The sequence below is a fragment of the Nannospalax galili genome, unplaced genomic scaffold (genome assembly GCF_000622305.1).
Source record: "Nannospalax galili isolate Female #2095 unplaced genomic scaffold, S.galili_v1.0 scaffold2289, whole genome shotgun sequence".
In the NCBI taxonomy this organism is placed as follows: domain Eukaryota; kingdom Metazoa; phylum Chordata; class Mammalia; order Rodentia; family Spalacidae; genus Nannospalax; species Nannospalax galili.
In genome coordinates this window covers 40,287-57,625 of record NW_008359590.1, presented here as the reverse complement: position 1 = coordinate 57,625, position 17,339 = coordinate 40,287, and the positions used below count along the sequence as shown (strand labels likewise).

At 39.0% G+C, this 17,339-nt stretch overlaps 1 protein-coding gene across 2 annotated transcripts in view; it reads right to left on the bottom strand.

Moving 5' to 3' along the window:
• Positions 1-17,339, bottom strand: part of LOC103725978 (phosphorylase b kinase regulatory subunit beta-like) — a 122,925-nt gene that overhangs the window by 65,600 nt on the left and 39,986 nt on the right. For both annotated transcript variants that reach the window (XM_029558802.1, XM_029558801.1), the window contains 2 exons: positions 3,420-3,509; positions 1,003-1,141 (listed from right to left, as the gene is read on the bottom strand). In XM_029558802.1, coding sequence (XP_029414662.1) covers positions 1,003-1,141; positions 3,420-3,509 — 229 coding nt within the window. The remainder of the gene's footprint in view (positions 1-1,002; positions 1,142-3,419; positions 3,510-17,339) is intronic.

The window sequence follows — 17,339 nt, the reverse complement described above, 5'->3', positions numbered from 1 at the left end:
AGTTTAATGAGGTCCCACTTGTTAATTCTTGCCCTTGTTTCCTGGGCTATTGGTGTCCGGTTTAGAAAGTCCTTTCCTACACCTATATCTTGTGTTTTATCATGTGTTTTAATGTGGCCTTGGTAGCAACTGAGCCCCAGTTAAAGATATCATCCATTAAATATGTATCCAATGACACATGCTATATTCGGGCTGGAACTTTAACATTCTGAGGTTTTAACTTAAAATCAAGTGGCCATACTTTATAAATGTTGCTTTTAAGAATAAGAGCTAAAATGTATTAAAGTAGATTCAGATGTTCTTTCTGTGCAAAACATGTTTTTAAATTTTGAATGCCTTTTTTTAAAAAGTTGAGAAATAATCATTACTTAAAAATAAAAATATTCGCTGGGTATGGTGGCACATGCCTTTAATCCCAGCACTTGGGAGGCAGAGGCAGGCGGATCTCTGTGAGTTTGTGGTCAGCCTGGTCTACATAGTGAGTTCGAGGACAGCAGGGGCTACAGGGAGATCCTGTCTCAAAAAGACCAAAAAAAAGAAGAAGAACATGGAAGATGGGGCTAGAGAGATGGCTCAGCATTAAGAACACTGTTCTTGCATAAGAGCCAGGTTCAAATCCCAGCACCTACATGGCAGCTAACAACTGTCTGTAACTCCAGTTCCAGGGGATCCAACAGCCTCTTCTGTCTTCCACTGGCATTGCACGACACAGGTGCACTTACCTATATGCAGGCAATACACACATACACATAAAATAAAAACAACTTAAAAAAAAATAACATGGAAGAGAAACCTAGAAGCGAAAGTGTTGATCCTAAAGTCATAACACATTAGAACTCATCTTTTGGAAGCCCTTATAAAATTAGAGACTTAAGAGCTGACATAAATAGCCACAAGTTATAGAGAATCATCAAAGATCAGAAACGTAGCTGCTCAATTTGTCTCAATTCTACAAAACTAGTTGACTTTGTCTAAGAGTTGCAGGAGCAAACACCAGCTCACCTGTATGCAAGAGCCAAAGCCCAGGTTCCTGCAGCACAGTACAGACTTTCGTGGATCTTGGACTTCTGGTCTCCACCATATGTTTTAGTAGGAAAGAGGCCTGTGGTTGGGCTTTGATACACCAGCATTGTTGACTTGACTACAATAAAGATAAAACAATGAATGGACAACCCCCTATTCCTTGGTTTCCTTATCCTATTTTTGACAGTGTTTTTGTTTCTAAACTTGGATCTAGCATAAAACTTTTGAAGATATTCATGTGACTCTGGTCTAAGTGGGAATTCATCTGGCAAGTGAAGGTGTTTTTTATAGTTTTGAGGAAAGCACTCAGCTACTTAGAGCTTTAAAAGTTTGGCATGAGTTTGTTAATGTTAACACATGACACAAGTCTTACTAACATTTGGCACAGGGGAAGAAAAAGATTAGTCAAAAGAGCTGACAATACTATTTTTGCAAACCTTAAACTAAGAAAATTAAATATCAAGGATTTGCTAAGTTATAAATTCAATTGAAATGGGATTAAGCAAAGTAAATTATCTACAAGATGAAGAAAGACCGTAGAATGGGCCAGAATCCTATATTTCACTGACTTCTAATACCTGGTGTTCATGGTCATTTTACTTATTGTACTGTAGAGGTTATAGATACATTTAAGTTTCAAAAATAAAACTGCAGTTTTATATAGCATGAAGACCGAAGTAAATAATTGTTACTTGAACAGAATAAACAATACAGGTCTAAAATTCATGCTTTATTCTCTTTGACAGAGTCCTAATCAAGGAAAATAAATGTACTAAATTACATTCTTATATTTCCCAAAAGATATTTCATTTCTGTGTAAGTATAAAAGGATGCAGATGGCTTCTCCTCAAGATACAGTAATGTAATACAGATTAAGGTATAACAATTTTTTTCCTGTTTTTCTATTTTTTTCATTTTTTAAAATGTTTTTATTAGCATATGTTAATTATACTTAACAGGGTCATTATGACATTTTCATATATGTATATAAAGTATTTCGATCATATTTACCAGCAGGACCCCATTATGCTTTCCCAGCTAGTCCCCTTCTACTTTCACATCTCCCTCAATCCCTTTGGTGGACCAAATGTGTTTCATTAGAGTTGTTTACAAGAGTACTGGTAAGGGTTTGCTTACAGGAACACTGGCACCTTACAAGTAGATACACAAGTAAAGAAAATGTCTCACCCTCCCTCATCAAATGAGTATAAATCCTCCTACAGGAGCTGTAAAGTTCCATGAGTCGCTCCCTCTTCCATGACAAGTTGTTAATGGGGGCAAATCTTGAGTAGATCTTCTGAGTAAAGCGTTTACAAGCCTTATTATGCCTGAAAGGAATCTTTCCACTTCACCTCCCGACCCCCAGCTCTTATAGATCTTGTTGTTTGCTTTTTTCATAAAACAAGGTCATACTGTCTAGACCCCATTAGTCTGGACCTCATGATCTTCCTACCTTCTCCTCCTGTGTGCTGAGATCCAGGTATGTGCCACCACACTCAGCATCTTTGTCTCAGACTAAACGGATCTTTCCTCAAACATTTCTTTCAGAATATCAGTTGCATCTACTATTTTTCCCAGGTTAAATAATCGTTTCCCACAATGCAAAAGCAAATAGTTGACATTTCTTTAAAAACTATAATTAGTCCTCCATAGATTGTTATTGCGACAAAGATAACATAAAGCAACATAAGAATAAATGTCAGATGTGGATGACAGTCAGTTGAAATAAGGTTTGTGTAAGGTTGAAATAGACCCTCAAAAAAACATATTTGGGAAAGAAAAGTCCCTGTCATAATAGGACAATAAATGGTACAAGAAGCAAGCTTTCAAAAAAAAAATCAATAGAAATTCAAATTTATGGACTGATAAACAAAGAGGATTCCCATTCAATATGTCTCAAAGTTGCTTTCTTGTATTGAAAAACAAATTTTCCAAGTTCATCCTGGAAAAACAAAATGAAACAAACTATATCTCTAGGAGCTGATATTAATAATTATAACCTGAGATTACATCTTTCATCTCATGAATTAGATATGGAAACAAAAGTTTCAGGACACCCTGGGAACTATGTCTAGATAAATGAATAAGTTAATACTCATATGAAATATTTATTTATATTAAAAACAGCCTCAAATTCTGAAATCTATTAATACCTGGAAAGGTTAAAACAACACAAGATGTTGGTAACACAAAATTATTCATGGGTCAGACATGGCCTATGGATTCCCTCTTATGATTCTAGTGTAGATATATAACTGGAATATACAGCTGCCTAAGGACTGAAACTACCCTGTCTCCAAATGACAGAATAACATCATCAACATAATATAGTCAGTGTCACTAAGGAATAGTGAATACTCATCACAGCTACCATGATTTCCTCAGGCTGTGCTTACCAATTCTGTAATAATGATCCAATTTATCCCACAGAGTTTCATTATCAGGTCTTGGAAGATTAATGCTCTTAAGAGGTTCATAAACTGAGCCTAAAAGAGAAGCAAAAATGCATCAAATTATTTTCACCCAGATAAAGAAAGGTTCTAAACAAATGAAGAAGCACTATTTAACAATAGGATTTGCAGTTTTATTTTGGAACTATGCTATTGCACTCCTGGTAAAACTTTTGGTAAGGGGAGGTGAACACCCCTGGTAAGTACAGAACTCTGAATGCCACTCCCATCCTCCGAGCTAGCATTTGGTCCAGTTATCTGATATATATAAGGCTCCTAAGAAAACAGATCCCACTAATAATCACGTGGTAGTCACAAGCTAAATGATTTCTCATCATTGAGAAATATACTAATTATGGCTTCTTAAATCGAAACCAGGTTCCTTATGATAACACTTCACTAGGGAATTATCTGTAAAATGATTATACCTTAAAAACTTCAAATGAAAAGATAATGCCCACATGTTCCACAGTCACTCTACAAATATTCAGCTACGTTTTATACTAAAAACTGTGAGTCTCCAATTTCTCTTGCCTTATTACCTTGATTATAAGCAAAGATCACTTCTATTTCTCAGTCATGAAAACTACTAAAAGTTGCTAACAGAGATACTGCTCAAAAGCTACAGAATACACAATAATTATTATTATTAGTCACAAAATTAATATGCATATCCCCAACTACTGGTGAAAGAAATTCAAACCTTCAACCATCAGACTAAGTACTGTCTTTCATTCTTGCTTGTAAAAGACACTCAGAAATCATAAACATCTCAAGGCTATAATTAACCCACCCTTAGATTCAGGTAATGCATACCACATAGTTTAAAAACACATTAAAAAAAAAAAATCTGGGCATGGTTGGTGAAGGCCTTTAGTCCCAGAACTAGGGGGGCAGAAACAGTGGGATCTCAGAGGTACATAGAGAGACCCTATCTTAGGGGAAAAAAATAGAACCTATAATTTACCTGGTGTCATATGACCATGTTGGCATAAAGAGTCTGTTCTTAAAGAAAATTAAATAATTTATGACCATAAAATTACTATTTCCAATGCTAATTTAAAGCCTGACCAGGACTGGAAGAAAAGCTCAGCGGGTAAAGGTGCTTGCCACAAGTCTAATGATCTGACTTCAATCCCCAGAACCTACATGGTAGAGGGAAAGACACGAATCTTGCAAGCTGTCCTCTGACCACCATATACACGTGGCATATGGGATGCACAACCCTCCCTCCCAGAGATGAATAAACAAATGAACAAACAAACAAAGGAATTAGAAATGACAGGCTCTGAGATAAGACATTTTGTAAAGAGACTTCCTTTGGAACGGCTCCATAGTAAAGAATGGAGAGCTTTGCAAATAGACCATCAGAACAACCTGCTTCTTGCTTCACAGGACACAAGAGTCCAGCTCTATCTTCTACCTTAACTGAGGGCAGGTAAAATGTATGGGAAGTCTGGCAATTGGGAAAGAACAACAGGGCTACTACTACTTGGTAGGGCACTAAGCTTTGGGAAAATAGAGATTCCCAGTGAAGTTTATCTACTAAGAAAGAAACATCAGGTGCAAATGATTACAACTTGTAAATATGAATGTTTACTTGAAAATAGCTCAGCTTAAAGAGAAGTATTATGAGCAAATAATATGTTTTTAATTTCGTCTTTATTAGTAAAGGCAGTGTTTTATCTCATAGGTAAAATTAAAATCATCAAGAGTTTGATAGAGTACCAGTTGGTAAAGCGCTTGCTACACAAGCATGAGAACCTCACTTGGTTCCTCAACTCCCAGGTCAAATGATGGCAGGGCACCACATTCCTCTAACTCCAGTGCTAGGGAGGCAGAAACACGCAGATCCCCACAGTTGTCTAGCCAGTCAATCCACTCAAACTGGTGAGTCCAAGGTTAAATGAAGACCCTGTCTTAAAGGTGGAGAGTAACTAAGGAAGACACTTCATGTCAATCGCTAGCCTACAGGCACATGGGCATACCTGCATTCACAATGCATGCACATGAACACATATACACACATACAACACACACATACACAAAGTTGAATATATACTTTCATTAAGATTAGGTAAATAATATTTGTGTATATAAGTAGAAATTGAGCAGGCAAAACTGAAGTCACTGGCAGATGAACTCAAAAATAGTTGTTTATTAATCATGGTTTTAGACTAAAATATTAATTTCTAAAAATGCTATTGTATTTACCTCTAAATGGACTAAAATGCCTGTGCCATATAATTTTTCTTTAAAAAAAAAAAGCACCAATGGGGAATTTTGGCTTCTTTTGTTTAGAGGCAAACAAAATTTTTAAGGAAATAGCTACTTAGCAAAAGGCAAAACACTTGACAACCACAAGCCCCTTGGTTCAAACCCTTGATTGAACAGCATTTAAAAAAAAAAAGGAAGGAGGAGATGGAAGGAGGGAGGAAGAGGAGGAAAAGGAGAGAGGAAAGGAAGGGACAAAGGGTGAAAGGGGGAAAGGGAAGGAAGGAGGAAGAAGGGATGGAGAGAAGAAGCAGGAAAACAGAAGAAGGATGTTCAAAGCAGAGAAGTACAAAAGTAAAATCATCTAATTCAAAAAGAATCAAGATTTTCTATCTTCCTAATTGTCAAAGAAAGTCATGGTAAGTTTGTAAAGATCTTGGTGATGTATATTAACTTTTAGTGATCACCATCATATTGATTCTTTACCAAAACTCTGAAGTTAAAGGCAAAGTAATCAGTAGTAACACTTCATTTTATTTTTGACACAGGTTTTAAAATGGAACTGAGGCTGGACTAGAACTCAGATCCTTTCTGCCTTTGTCTCCAGACTGCAATCCATCCTGCACCACCTCCCCTGGGTCAAGCTAACATGATAACTTATAAAAGACATCTGAAAAACATCAATACAAATAAGAACATGAGGAAAACAAGGATGGACTATAAATCCCCAAAATAAATTTAGAGAGATGGAAAATCTATTTGTTAAGGTTCAAAGAAATGAAATTTTTAATGCAAAGTTTTTTCTCTGCTTTTCCCATTTGTTTACATCTATGGCCAAATATCACAAAGTATAATAAAGTATTAATTATTAAGTTTGCAAAATGCATTTAAGTATGCAAATCTTATTTAAAAAAACTAATTCCCTTTGAACCAGATAATATAATTAACATCTTAATTTTGGAACACACCATTGTCAAAGTGACACACTGACAAGAAACACAAGAGAACAAGAGGCAAAGCTGTTACTGAAGGAAAAATAGAGCGGCTTTAATTGGTGTAGAAAAAGGCTATTTATTAACAAGAAGAATAAAAAGTGTTTCTCAAGAAATTTCCAAGAGTGCAAAATAAAAAGATATAACCTTAACAAAGGCATGAACATTCTGAATATTGTGCAAGATATATTCTATATGTAGCAAGATACATGCTATTATTCAGTTAATTAACATATAAAGTATACGCACAAAACTCTGTACCATACACTTGGCTGGAGATCAAAGGCTTACAGATTAGAAGTATAAAATTTTGAGTGAAAATAAGTAAAGAGTAGTGGAATAGCTTAAAATGCAGTTTCCCTATGAAAGCAAAGAACATTTGCCTCACAAACTATTAACAATTTCAAGAAATAAATTACCTATAAATATGAAGATAAAATTAAAATCTAGAAGATCAGAAAATTATAAACATATACATATACATGCACCCATGCTTAATACTCATTTATAGTTTAGAGACTTAGGAAAATGAACACCTTAAGTGGATGATTTTATGTACTATAATATTTTAAACACAAAGGTTAGTAAAAAGAGATGTATGCCACTAAAAGATAGTTAATACATCACCAAACATGCAAATTTTCTTTTTAAAAGTGACCCAAGTACATCTTTTCATAAGATAACTTTACTAAGTCTTGGGGCTGGAGGGAAGGCTCAGTGGTTAAGAGGGTGCAGCTCTTGCACAGGACCTGGGCTCAGGTCCAAGCTCCTAAGTCAGGCAGCTTACAACCTTCTGCAACTCCAGTCCATGAAGTCTGCCACCCTCTACTGGCCTCCACAGGCATCCACATGTATATGCGCACGCACACACACACACACACACACACACACACACACACACACATTCTATAGGCACACATACACATATGCACTTGCGCACACATCACAGTCACCTTCATGCACGTACACACATATTCACAACACACACACACACACACACACACACACACAGAGGCACCAGCATGCACATACCTTACACACACACAATTAAAAATGAAAATAAATCTCAAAAGCAAATTTAAGTCTTTATGCCTACCAGGTTCTGAAACTCCACCTCAAAACTCTGTTCAGATTTAAAAAAAAAAAAAGTCAAATTCTATCATTCCAAAACAGTCATCTTTAGAATTCTGGTGCATTCAGACATTTCTATAAGCAATAACTGGAAACATGAGTCAAATTTGCCACACATCATTATATATATGTCTCTTTTTTACTTATTATATATATTATATATTATAATATATTATATATACATATTTTCTTTAATTTGGGGGAGACAGGGTCTACTTGTAGCCTCCATTAACTTGGAACTCAGTAGGTAGACCAGGCTGGTCTCAGTCTCACAGAAATCCACCTCATTCTGCCTCCTAAGTGCTAAGATTAAAGGCTTGTGATGCCACGCCCAGCCCACAGGTGCTATTTTTCATCACTGACAATAGCCCTTCTGCCCCTTATTTGATCACTAGTCCTTTTTTGTTCTTTTTCTCAGGCAATCACACTTTTTTCCATGCCTATAGCATCACAGTCAAACACACAGCATAAATGAGGGGTTTGCTAAGTACTTTATGAAGATGTGACTGCATGATGATTCAGTCATCCCTGCATTTTACTGCACATATATAACAACACAAAGTCATGCAAAAGCAATGTGGCTTTTCTTTTTCTTTCTTAAAGTTCCTTTATAGTGCATGGTATAAACACAGGACACCATATTTCACTATTCGTAGGTGGGAACTTGTTTCCTGTTCTTGCCATCATAAATAATGTTGCCAAATGACCTTACGCTTAGGCGTAGCCAATAGACTGCTGGAGCTATTTAGAGACTAACAGCTAAATTTCCACAAATTTAGGGCTCTGATGTACAGAAGCGCTATTACTGAAAATTAAATTTTATAAATTTACAATTAAATAATCAACAAAAACAAAAGTAACAAATACATGACACTTACCAGTTCCAGATGATTTTACTACTACATTTTGCTTTAATCTTTGAATTCATTTTCACTTATATTTCTATGCATTGGCAATACCATGTAGCAGTACATTTTAGCTCTGTAGTCAGTGATATTAGATAGAGCAGTTAAAAAAAATTGGTCTGCAAAGCTTAAACAATTTACCATATGGTTCTTTGTTATTATTACTGTTATGCATGTGCATGGGGTGTGTGTGTCCGTGTGTGTGTGTATGTGTGTGTGTCTGTGTGTGTGTCTATGTGTGACTGCATGCCACAGGTGGAGGTCAAAAGACAACAATATGGAGTTAGTTCTCTCCTTCAGCCTTTTTATGGGCTCTGAAGATTGAACTCAGGTCTCCAGGCTTGTGTGGCAAGTGCCTTTCCTGATAAGCCATCTCAAATCCCATTTAGTTGTTTATTTTGTTTTGTTTAGAGACAGGCTTTCGCTATGTAGCTTTAGCTGGCCTGGAACTGGCTATATAGACCAGGCTGACCTTCAACTTAACAGGATCCACCAGCCTCTGCTTCTAAAAAGCCAGGATTAAAGGCCTGCACCAACAGCACTTTTGGTTCTTTAAAAGATAAAGTTTGCACTAGTAAATTCCAAGGAGAAATACTGAATTAAAGTGTGATTTTTACTAAACAATAGCAAATTACAGTTTTTCAAGGCTAAAACGATACTTATTGGTATCAGAAATGAAAGTATTTAATGTTTAAAAGTTTTTCCATAGGTTGGGGGTATAGCTTAGTAGAAGAGTACATGCCTGAGAGGAGTGAAACAGCAAAAAGAGGTTTTACTGACTTTTCATTTCCCATGCTATCAATAAATTTAAGAGTCTTTCTGAATTGACTGTCTAGATTTGGTTTTCTGCAAACTGCCTACATTCTTGTTATTGTGGTCTTTTGCTATGAATTTCTAAGAGCTCTTTGAATATTATGTGTACTGTTTAACATTTCCATTGAACAAATATTTTCCTCTAAGCATTCATCAGTATAAAAAATTTCAAGATAGGTTTGGCAGCACCTCCCTGTAACTCCAGCAGTGAGCACAGACAGTATGGCCTGTCTTTCACCTCACCACTAGTCCTCTTCTGTCCTCATTCCCAGGCTATGGTACTCCTTGGACTCATGAAGTAGAGGCAGGAGGACTGTTCAAAGTTCAAGGTCAAAATGGTATGGTAGACTCTATAGCAAATTCTAAGTCTACATGGCAATACCATATCTTAAAAAAAAAAAAAGCTGGGGGGAGGCAGAAGAGATGGCTCAGCAGTTAAGAGCACTGGTTTTTCCTACAGAGTACCCACATGGTGAATAACAACCATCCATAACTCCAGTTACAGGGGATCTGACGTGTTCTTCTGTCTCTATGGACATTGCATGACACAGATGCACTTACATACATGCAGGCAAAACACTCAGACATAAAATAAAAATAAAAAACAATTTTCAATATTTAAATACATCTATCTTTTCTGATTAAATTCTAGCTTTGCTGAGTGTTTAAGTGTATATTCGTAACTTTCATAAACGTAATTATCCAGTATTCTTCTGTTTGTAAATACTGAATAGAACAGTCAATTTATTCTAAGCTGTAAGCAGAGAACATCTCAAACTGTGGGATTTAAATTAACCATTTCTTCTTAAAATGAAACTTAACTTTCAAAGCCTTTAGGAACTAATAACAGCACTTAGCCTACTTACATTTTCTCACAGACATTAACCATTTTAGGTAGGATTTCAAACATATCACAGACATGATATTTACAAACAGCTTAATAATAGCTAATGGTTTATGTTCAGTTGCGTTACTGTTTGCAAAAATCCTTATTGCCTGAGGCAAGATGCACTGATTAAAAGTTTTCCTTAGCTTTCAATACTGGGTACTGACACTTGAAATTAAAACATAAACAGTACACTTTCATATTCATTTGTGTCTTAGTTATAAAATAAAAGAGTAACAAAGTTTGTGAATATATAATCTTAAGCAAGGAAGGAATCAATTAGCATCAGTATGTGTACTTTATTGATGATTATGTAGATTTAGGAATTGAGCAAGTTGCAGTTCACTAGCTCTAATGAGTCTAGATGCTTCTTCTGCCTTATCTAATGATGAGCAATTAATCTGACAACTATGAGACACATTCAGGGTGTTGATTTTTCAGTCATGAATATAATCCTCTAAAGGTCTGAATCTAATTTTTAGTGCTCTAAAGTAGGGAGTGTAAGAAACTAAGAGATGTACACAAAATCCATAGACAAAGTCAGAGATAATCAATAACTAAGCACAATCTGAAGATCATCTATTGTCAGGATCAAAGAGTCCCATAATTTCATGGAATTATATATTCCCTTTACTCATGCATGTGGGGTAGGGAATAGCTAAATTACACAGGGGAAGGAACAGGAAAAGTTTACAAAATAACAACATATAAGACAACTATGCCTGAGGCATATCAGGAAAGATTGAAATATTAATTTTTGGCATAGTAAAATAGCAAGTATTCTCAAAAAATAATATAATATCTGTCCTGGTATCATCTAAATATTTTCAAACAAATTTGACATTCAAATTATGTCATTAACTTTAGATGCCAATTTCTTTGTTATAAAATTCCCTTTCACCCTTCCACTAATATAAACTAAAACTGCTAGAGAAGGAACAAGTTTCTCTGATGTATCCTCAATTTTTGCAGCCCTAATACTGGCACAAGGCAATTTCTCAAGAAGCATTTACTGAAATGGGTGATCTCCAAACACATTCTTAGACACCACCTTCTGTCTTGCATTGCCCTGTTCATTTCCTTTAATGAAGTCCCACTGTGTATGGGACTTCAAGATTGATATATGAGGGGGAGCGGGGTGGGGGCCTGCAAAGAAGGTTCAGTGCTTAAGAGCACTTACAGCTTTGCGCTTACAGAGGACCTGAGCTCACTTCCCAACACCTGCACCCAATGGCTTACAACTGCCTATAACTCCACCTCCAGGGGAGGGAGGATCTGAGGCCTCTGAGCTGGCATACACACACACACACACACACACACACACACACTTTAAAAAAAATTTAAAGATTAACATATGAAATTGGTAAAGGACTGGAAACCCTTGCCCTAGTTTGTTTCTCCACTGCTGTGCTCTGACCAATACCAGCTTGGGGAGGAAAGGGTTTATTTTATCTTACATCTCCTCTGTCACAGTTCAAAAGTTCATCAGGGAGCCCAGGGCAGGACCCTGGTGGCAGGAGCTAAAGTGCAGGCCATGGAGGAATGTTGCTTACTGGATGGCTCCCCTGGCCCTTGCTCAGCATGCTTTCTTATGCAACACAGGCCCACCTACCCAGGGGTGGCACCACCCACAGTGGGCTGGGCCCTCCCAAATCATACAACAATTAAGAAGATGCCCCACAGACATGGCCACAGGCCAGTCCAAAGGAGGCAATTACCAACCCAAGGTAATTGAGGCTCCCTCAACCCAAGTGTGTCAAGTTGACACCAAAGCTATCCAGCACAATTTGACCCCTTGTCAACTTGACAATTAAACATATCACTATTAAACCATGACCTTTCCAATTCGTATCCCCAAGATATGTTAACATTAATATCACAACATAAGACAATACAACCTTAAAAGCCCCACAGTTCTTAAAAAATCCAAACAGTTAAAAGTCCATTGCCTCTTTTAAAAGTCTCTTAACTGGGGGCTCCTGTAAAATCCAAAACAAGTACTGTCTTATTTCAAAGGGAAGAATTGGGCACACATACGCAAAACCAAAGTCCAGCAAAGTAGCTCGAGGTTGGACATCTGGGATTCACTCATGATATCCTGAGCTACAAACGGTTCTGGCAGCTCCACCTCTCTGACTCTACGGTCCACAGCACACACAGCTTGTCTGGAAGACCCAGGCCAGCTCCATTCCATACCTACTGCTGTCCTTGGTGATCATCCCATGGTCCTAGCCCCTTACAGCTGGGGTCTCCACTGAAACTGAGGCTACAACCTCACCAATGGCCTCTTCTTGCTTCTCTGAGTCCAAAGCCTCAGATTCTCTCCATGACCCCTTCAGTCCCGGGGTCTTAACTGCAACTGAAGCTGCACATTCACCTATGGCCTTTCTTGGCCCCTCAGAGTGCCAAGCCTCAGCTGGTCTCTGTGACCCCTTCACACTTTCAACACCAGAACCATGCAGGAGACTCTTACACATTAACAAGTCCGGCTTCCAGCTTGAGATAGAGGCTTGGGTCCCCTCTGTGTGTGGACCCTGAGAAAATACCTCCCAGAAGACTCCACCACAGTGATGCTGATCTCTTGTTACTTACAGTTGATTTTTCAGCCCCAGCTAACCAGCATCAATTCCCAGTAAAGCAAAGGTTTTACTTCAGGTTCTGGTCTCTTCTTAATCATAGCTGATTCTTCAGCACCAGCCGACCAGAACCCACCAGATTCTCAACTGAAAATATCACAGGAACAGCCCTGATAGTCTCCGCTTCCCTTTGAAGCTTCATAAGCCAGGCCTCCATCGTCCACAACTCTTTCAACATAAATGTTCCAAGCTCCATGGCAACAAACTCTAAGCATACAATGCCTTTTCCAGCCCAAATTTCCAAACACTTCCACGATCCTCCAATGTCAGGTCTACCACAGCAGTGCCCAGCTCTCTGGTACCAATTTCTGTTCTAGTTTGTTTCTCAATGGCTGTAACAAAATACTCTGACCAGTACCAACTTGGGAAGGAAAGGGTTTATTTTATCTTACATCTCCCTGGTCACAGTTCATCACTGAGGGAGCCCAAGGTAGGAACTCAGGGCAGGAACCTGGAGGCAGGAGCTGGAGCACAGGCCATGGAGGAACACTGCTTACTGGCTTGCTCCCCTGGTCCCTGCTCAGCCTGCTTTCTTAAGCAACACACGCCCACCTGCCCAGGGGTGGCACCACCCCACCACAGTGAGCTGGGCCCTACCACATCACACAACAATTAAGAAGATACCCCACAGACATGGCCACAGGCCAGTCCAAAGGAGGCAATTCCCCAGTTGAGGCTCCCTCAACCCAGGTGTGTCAAGTTGACATTAAAGCTATCCAACACACACTTCTCTACCTAGGCTCTGTGCTAGGAGCAGAGAATATGCAAGAAAAACCCAGGACACACAAATGACATTCAGGGTCCACGAGTCTTAAGCCCAGTGCTTTTCAGCATATGCATTTCTCCAGCTTAACCACCCCCATTTTCAGGAATATTTTTCTTTCATAATAAACTGTCTCTATTTCCACTTTCTTAGCATGAGTCCTGGGTGTAACTCTTTGTCCTTGAACACAAGAACCCAGAACTTCCTCCAAACTCTGATATGCCTATCAGAGCTGATGGAGTCAGATAGGAGGTAAACACAAAATTCTTCTGAACTATTCTCTCTTGTTCAACAAACCACATACAATGCACAACTATTCCTTTCCTTCCTATAGTACTTGGAAACTGTGGGGAGGCTCCTGTGTAGAAGGGGGCGGTCAGAGCATGAGGGCACTGCTCCCCTTCTGATGTTCCTTCGTGCAGCTTATGTGGCTGGACCTGAGAGTATGCATGGAACCTCTGCCTGTGCTACAGGGCATTAGCACAATTTACTCTGGGGCAAAGAAGTGTATATAAACTGGCAACAGCTGCCAATCCCTGAATTTGAGATTAAAAGACAGCTGCCAGTTATGATCAACCCCTATTCAGTCTGGGAGAAACACAAGTCCCACTTGGGATGTATGCTTGGGCCATAAATGGGCCAGAACTCTTAAAGGAGCTGTCTGTCCACCAAATACAAGTAGTGACATGCCAAGATGGTGGTACTTACTTGATTGCTACCTAATGCTGTTGGGTCACCAAAGCACCACCACATTCCTAAAATTCCCATATCACTGGCATTTGTTTGTGCTGTACCCCAAACATCCTTCTACTTTCCCTGATGCCTGCCAACAGTTAACTTTATTCCACTCTTTACTATCTCTATGACTTTCGTTTTATACCCTAACTGCTCTCAAATCCTTCCTGTCCATTTACTATGGGCAATGCTATTCCCAAAGGGATGGAGATAATTCAACAGGTAAAAAGCTATTCCCTTGGACATTAGCTCCAAAGAAAAAAGCCTTACTCATTTGCTCCTTTAACTTAAATGGTGACTTAATACAACCAAAGCCAAAGCAATTGATACAAGGACATCTCTTCGCTAAACAGTAAATTAATTAGTTAATTGATTAACTTGTTCACAGAGCTCCTATGGAGACAGACCTTATACCACAAAAGTAAAAGAAATAGCTCCCATGAATCTCAGAAACACAGTCCTAGGAGAGGGACAATGAAGGTAACAGACTTCAACCTCAGCAAGAGAAAGGAAATTGGCTAACTTGGGAAACAAATCAGAGCTTCTGGTCTCTGTGAGGTCATGCTCAGATGTTTCCGAGGTCACTCTGAGGTCAGAAGATGGGAAAGAGGGCATTTGACCCCAGCAGCCTTACAGAGGAAAACGGAGACGGAAGGAATGGACCCTGGCATGGCCACCGTACAGGACTGCGAGTATCCAACAAAACAGACTGACAGGAATAATGGCAGCCTTACATATCACCCAAGAGTTGATCTTGTTCCCTTAAAAGATAGACATAAACTTTTTATCTGTTAATATAACTGTTTTGTGTACATAATTGTTTTCATGTGACTAGCTGAATGCCATTGTATAAGACAGAATAGAACAAAATTCAATCTGTCCCCAGAATTCCCCCAAGTAACCATGTAAAAGAGTTCAGGCCATGTTGAATTTTTAAACTCATTTATATTTTGCATTGACTTTTTTTTTTCTTTTTGTATTTTCATCTCTTGGCAGGCCTACTTTAAAAATGCATGTGTGCATGTGTGAATGCTAGAATTTGGTGATTATGTTAAAAGGCCTGAGAAGTACATTTTAAAAATCTTTATGCTCTTTGTTAAGATTCAGATAGCCCCACCCCTTCACCAACAGGGCCTCATGGACCTCACAAGCCCATGAGAAAAGGAAACCAAGTTGATAAGCGCCCTGGTCTTTGAAGTCTAGAGAAGCTGACTTTTCTCCACTGGTTGGCCAACACAGCAGGCTTCCCCTTTGATCTCTAAAGAGGACAGGTTCTAACAGTCCTGCTCTCCCACTTCCCCCTGCCTAACTTAAAAAAAAAAATCACCCCACCTTCTGCAACCCCCAGAAGCCTCCCCCTTTAAAAGACCCCAGCTCACAACCCAGGCAGACATTTTCCCTGCCCAGAAGGGAATCTGTCCCATGTATTCCTTTGCTAATAAACTCTATTCCGATGGAGTTTTATCTGTGTCCTGGTGCTTTCTCCTGATCAGCCAGATTTATCCATAGGCTACTTTATCTATCAGATGGTTCCAAAACCTGGTTCTTATTTCAAAGGATCTGCCTGGAGCTCTCCAAAGCCATTAACTTGGCTTTCAGGTACACTCCCACCCTTCCTTTCTCTCCCCAGCTCTCTGCTTTCCATTCACTTCTTTCTGGCTCTCCTCACTGTGGAACACGCTCTGCCTTGCCTACATCTTCTTTTGATCTCCTTTATCATTTAATTCCATCACTTCTGGATAGCACTGGTCTCCGGGATGAAGCTGGTTCATCCATTCGCTACCTCGGTTCCCCGCCACCCCCAGCCCCGGCATCTCACCCTTCCCCCCTGATTTGTCATGGGCCTGGAAGGTCTGCTGTCTTCCATCCTTTTTCCTGTCTTTGTCCTCTTCCACTGCCTTTCTTCCTCACTTTACTCAGGATTATTTGTGATACTCTTCCATCCAATTTTAGGTCTCCTTTCCTTTGCTTCCATCCTTTTGGCTATCTTCCTTCTTTCCTCTAACTACTTATGGGTTCCCTACACACGTAAATACTCTGGATCCTTCTCCTCTCTCTTCCCCTCCCATACTAAAGCTTTCTACTCCCTGCCATGTGCCTGCCAGCCCGCCATGTGTCTGACCTCTCATGCAGGCTATAAACCTGCAGGACCCCAAGGCTTTTTTTCCTTCCAGCTATTCACCCCCTCCAGGCAGCTGCCAAGATTGCCAGCTTGCCTGCCCTGGGGATTTTTTCCTTAACATTCTAATACAATGATAAAAGTTTCAAGCTGGGCCCATTCTTAAATTCTTTTATAAATGTGTCTAAGAGCCCTTTAGGGGACTGTTTCTCCCCATTTCAGCTCAACTAGCCTAAACCTGCAGGGCTACTCAGCTGGAGCATTTAAAAAATTTCAGGTAGCTCTCTCCACGGACAATCGGACAACATTTTAAAAGCCTTTTTTTTTTCCTCCTAAACTTTTTCTCAGGCAAAGGGGCTCAAAATTTTTATCTTAGGCCCTCTTGGGCATCAAGCAAGCAGTGCTCAGGCACCAACTTTTCTAACTAGATCTAACCATTTTAAATTTCACTATACATAAAAGGTCACAGGCACTGCTCAGGCAAGTCATATGCTTTCAGAACAACAACCACTGATTTATATGCCCTTTTCCTTCTGCTGCCCTCATGAATTTCTTTTCCAGCATAGCTTGTATCTAGAAATTAAGAGATCTGGGGAACTTTGTTTCACATTCACAGCTACAGTAGTTGGTAAGAAACATGGAATTCTTTGATATGCTTTTCTATTTGGGCTA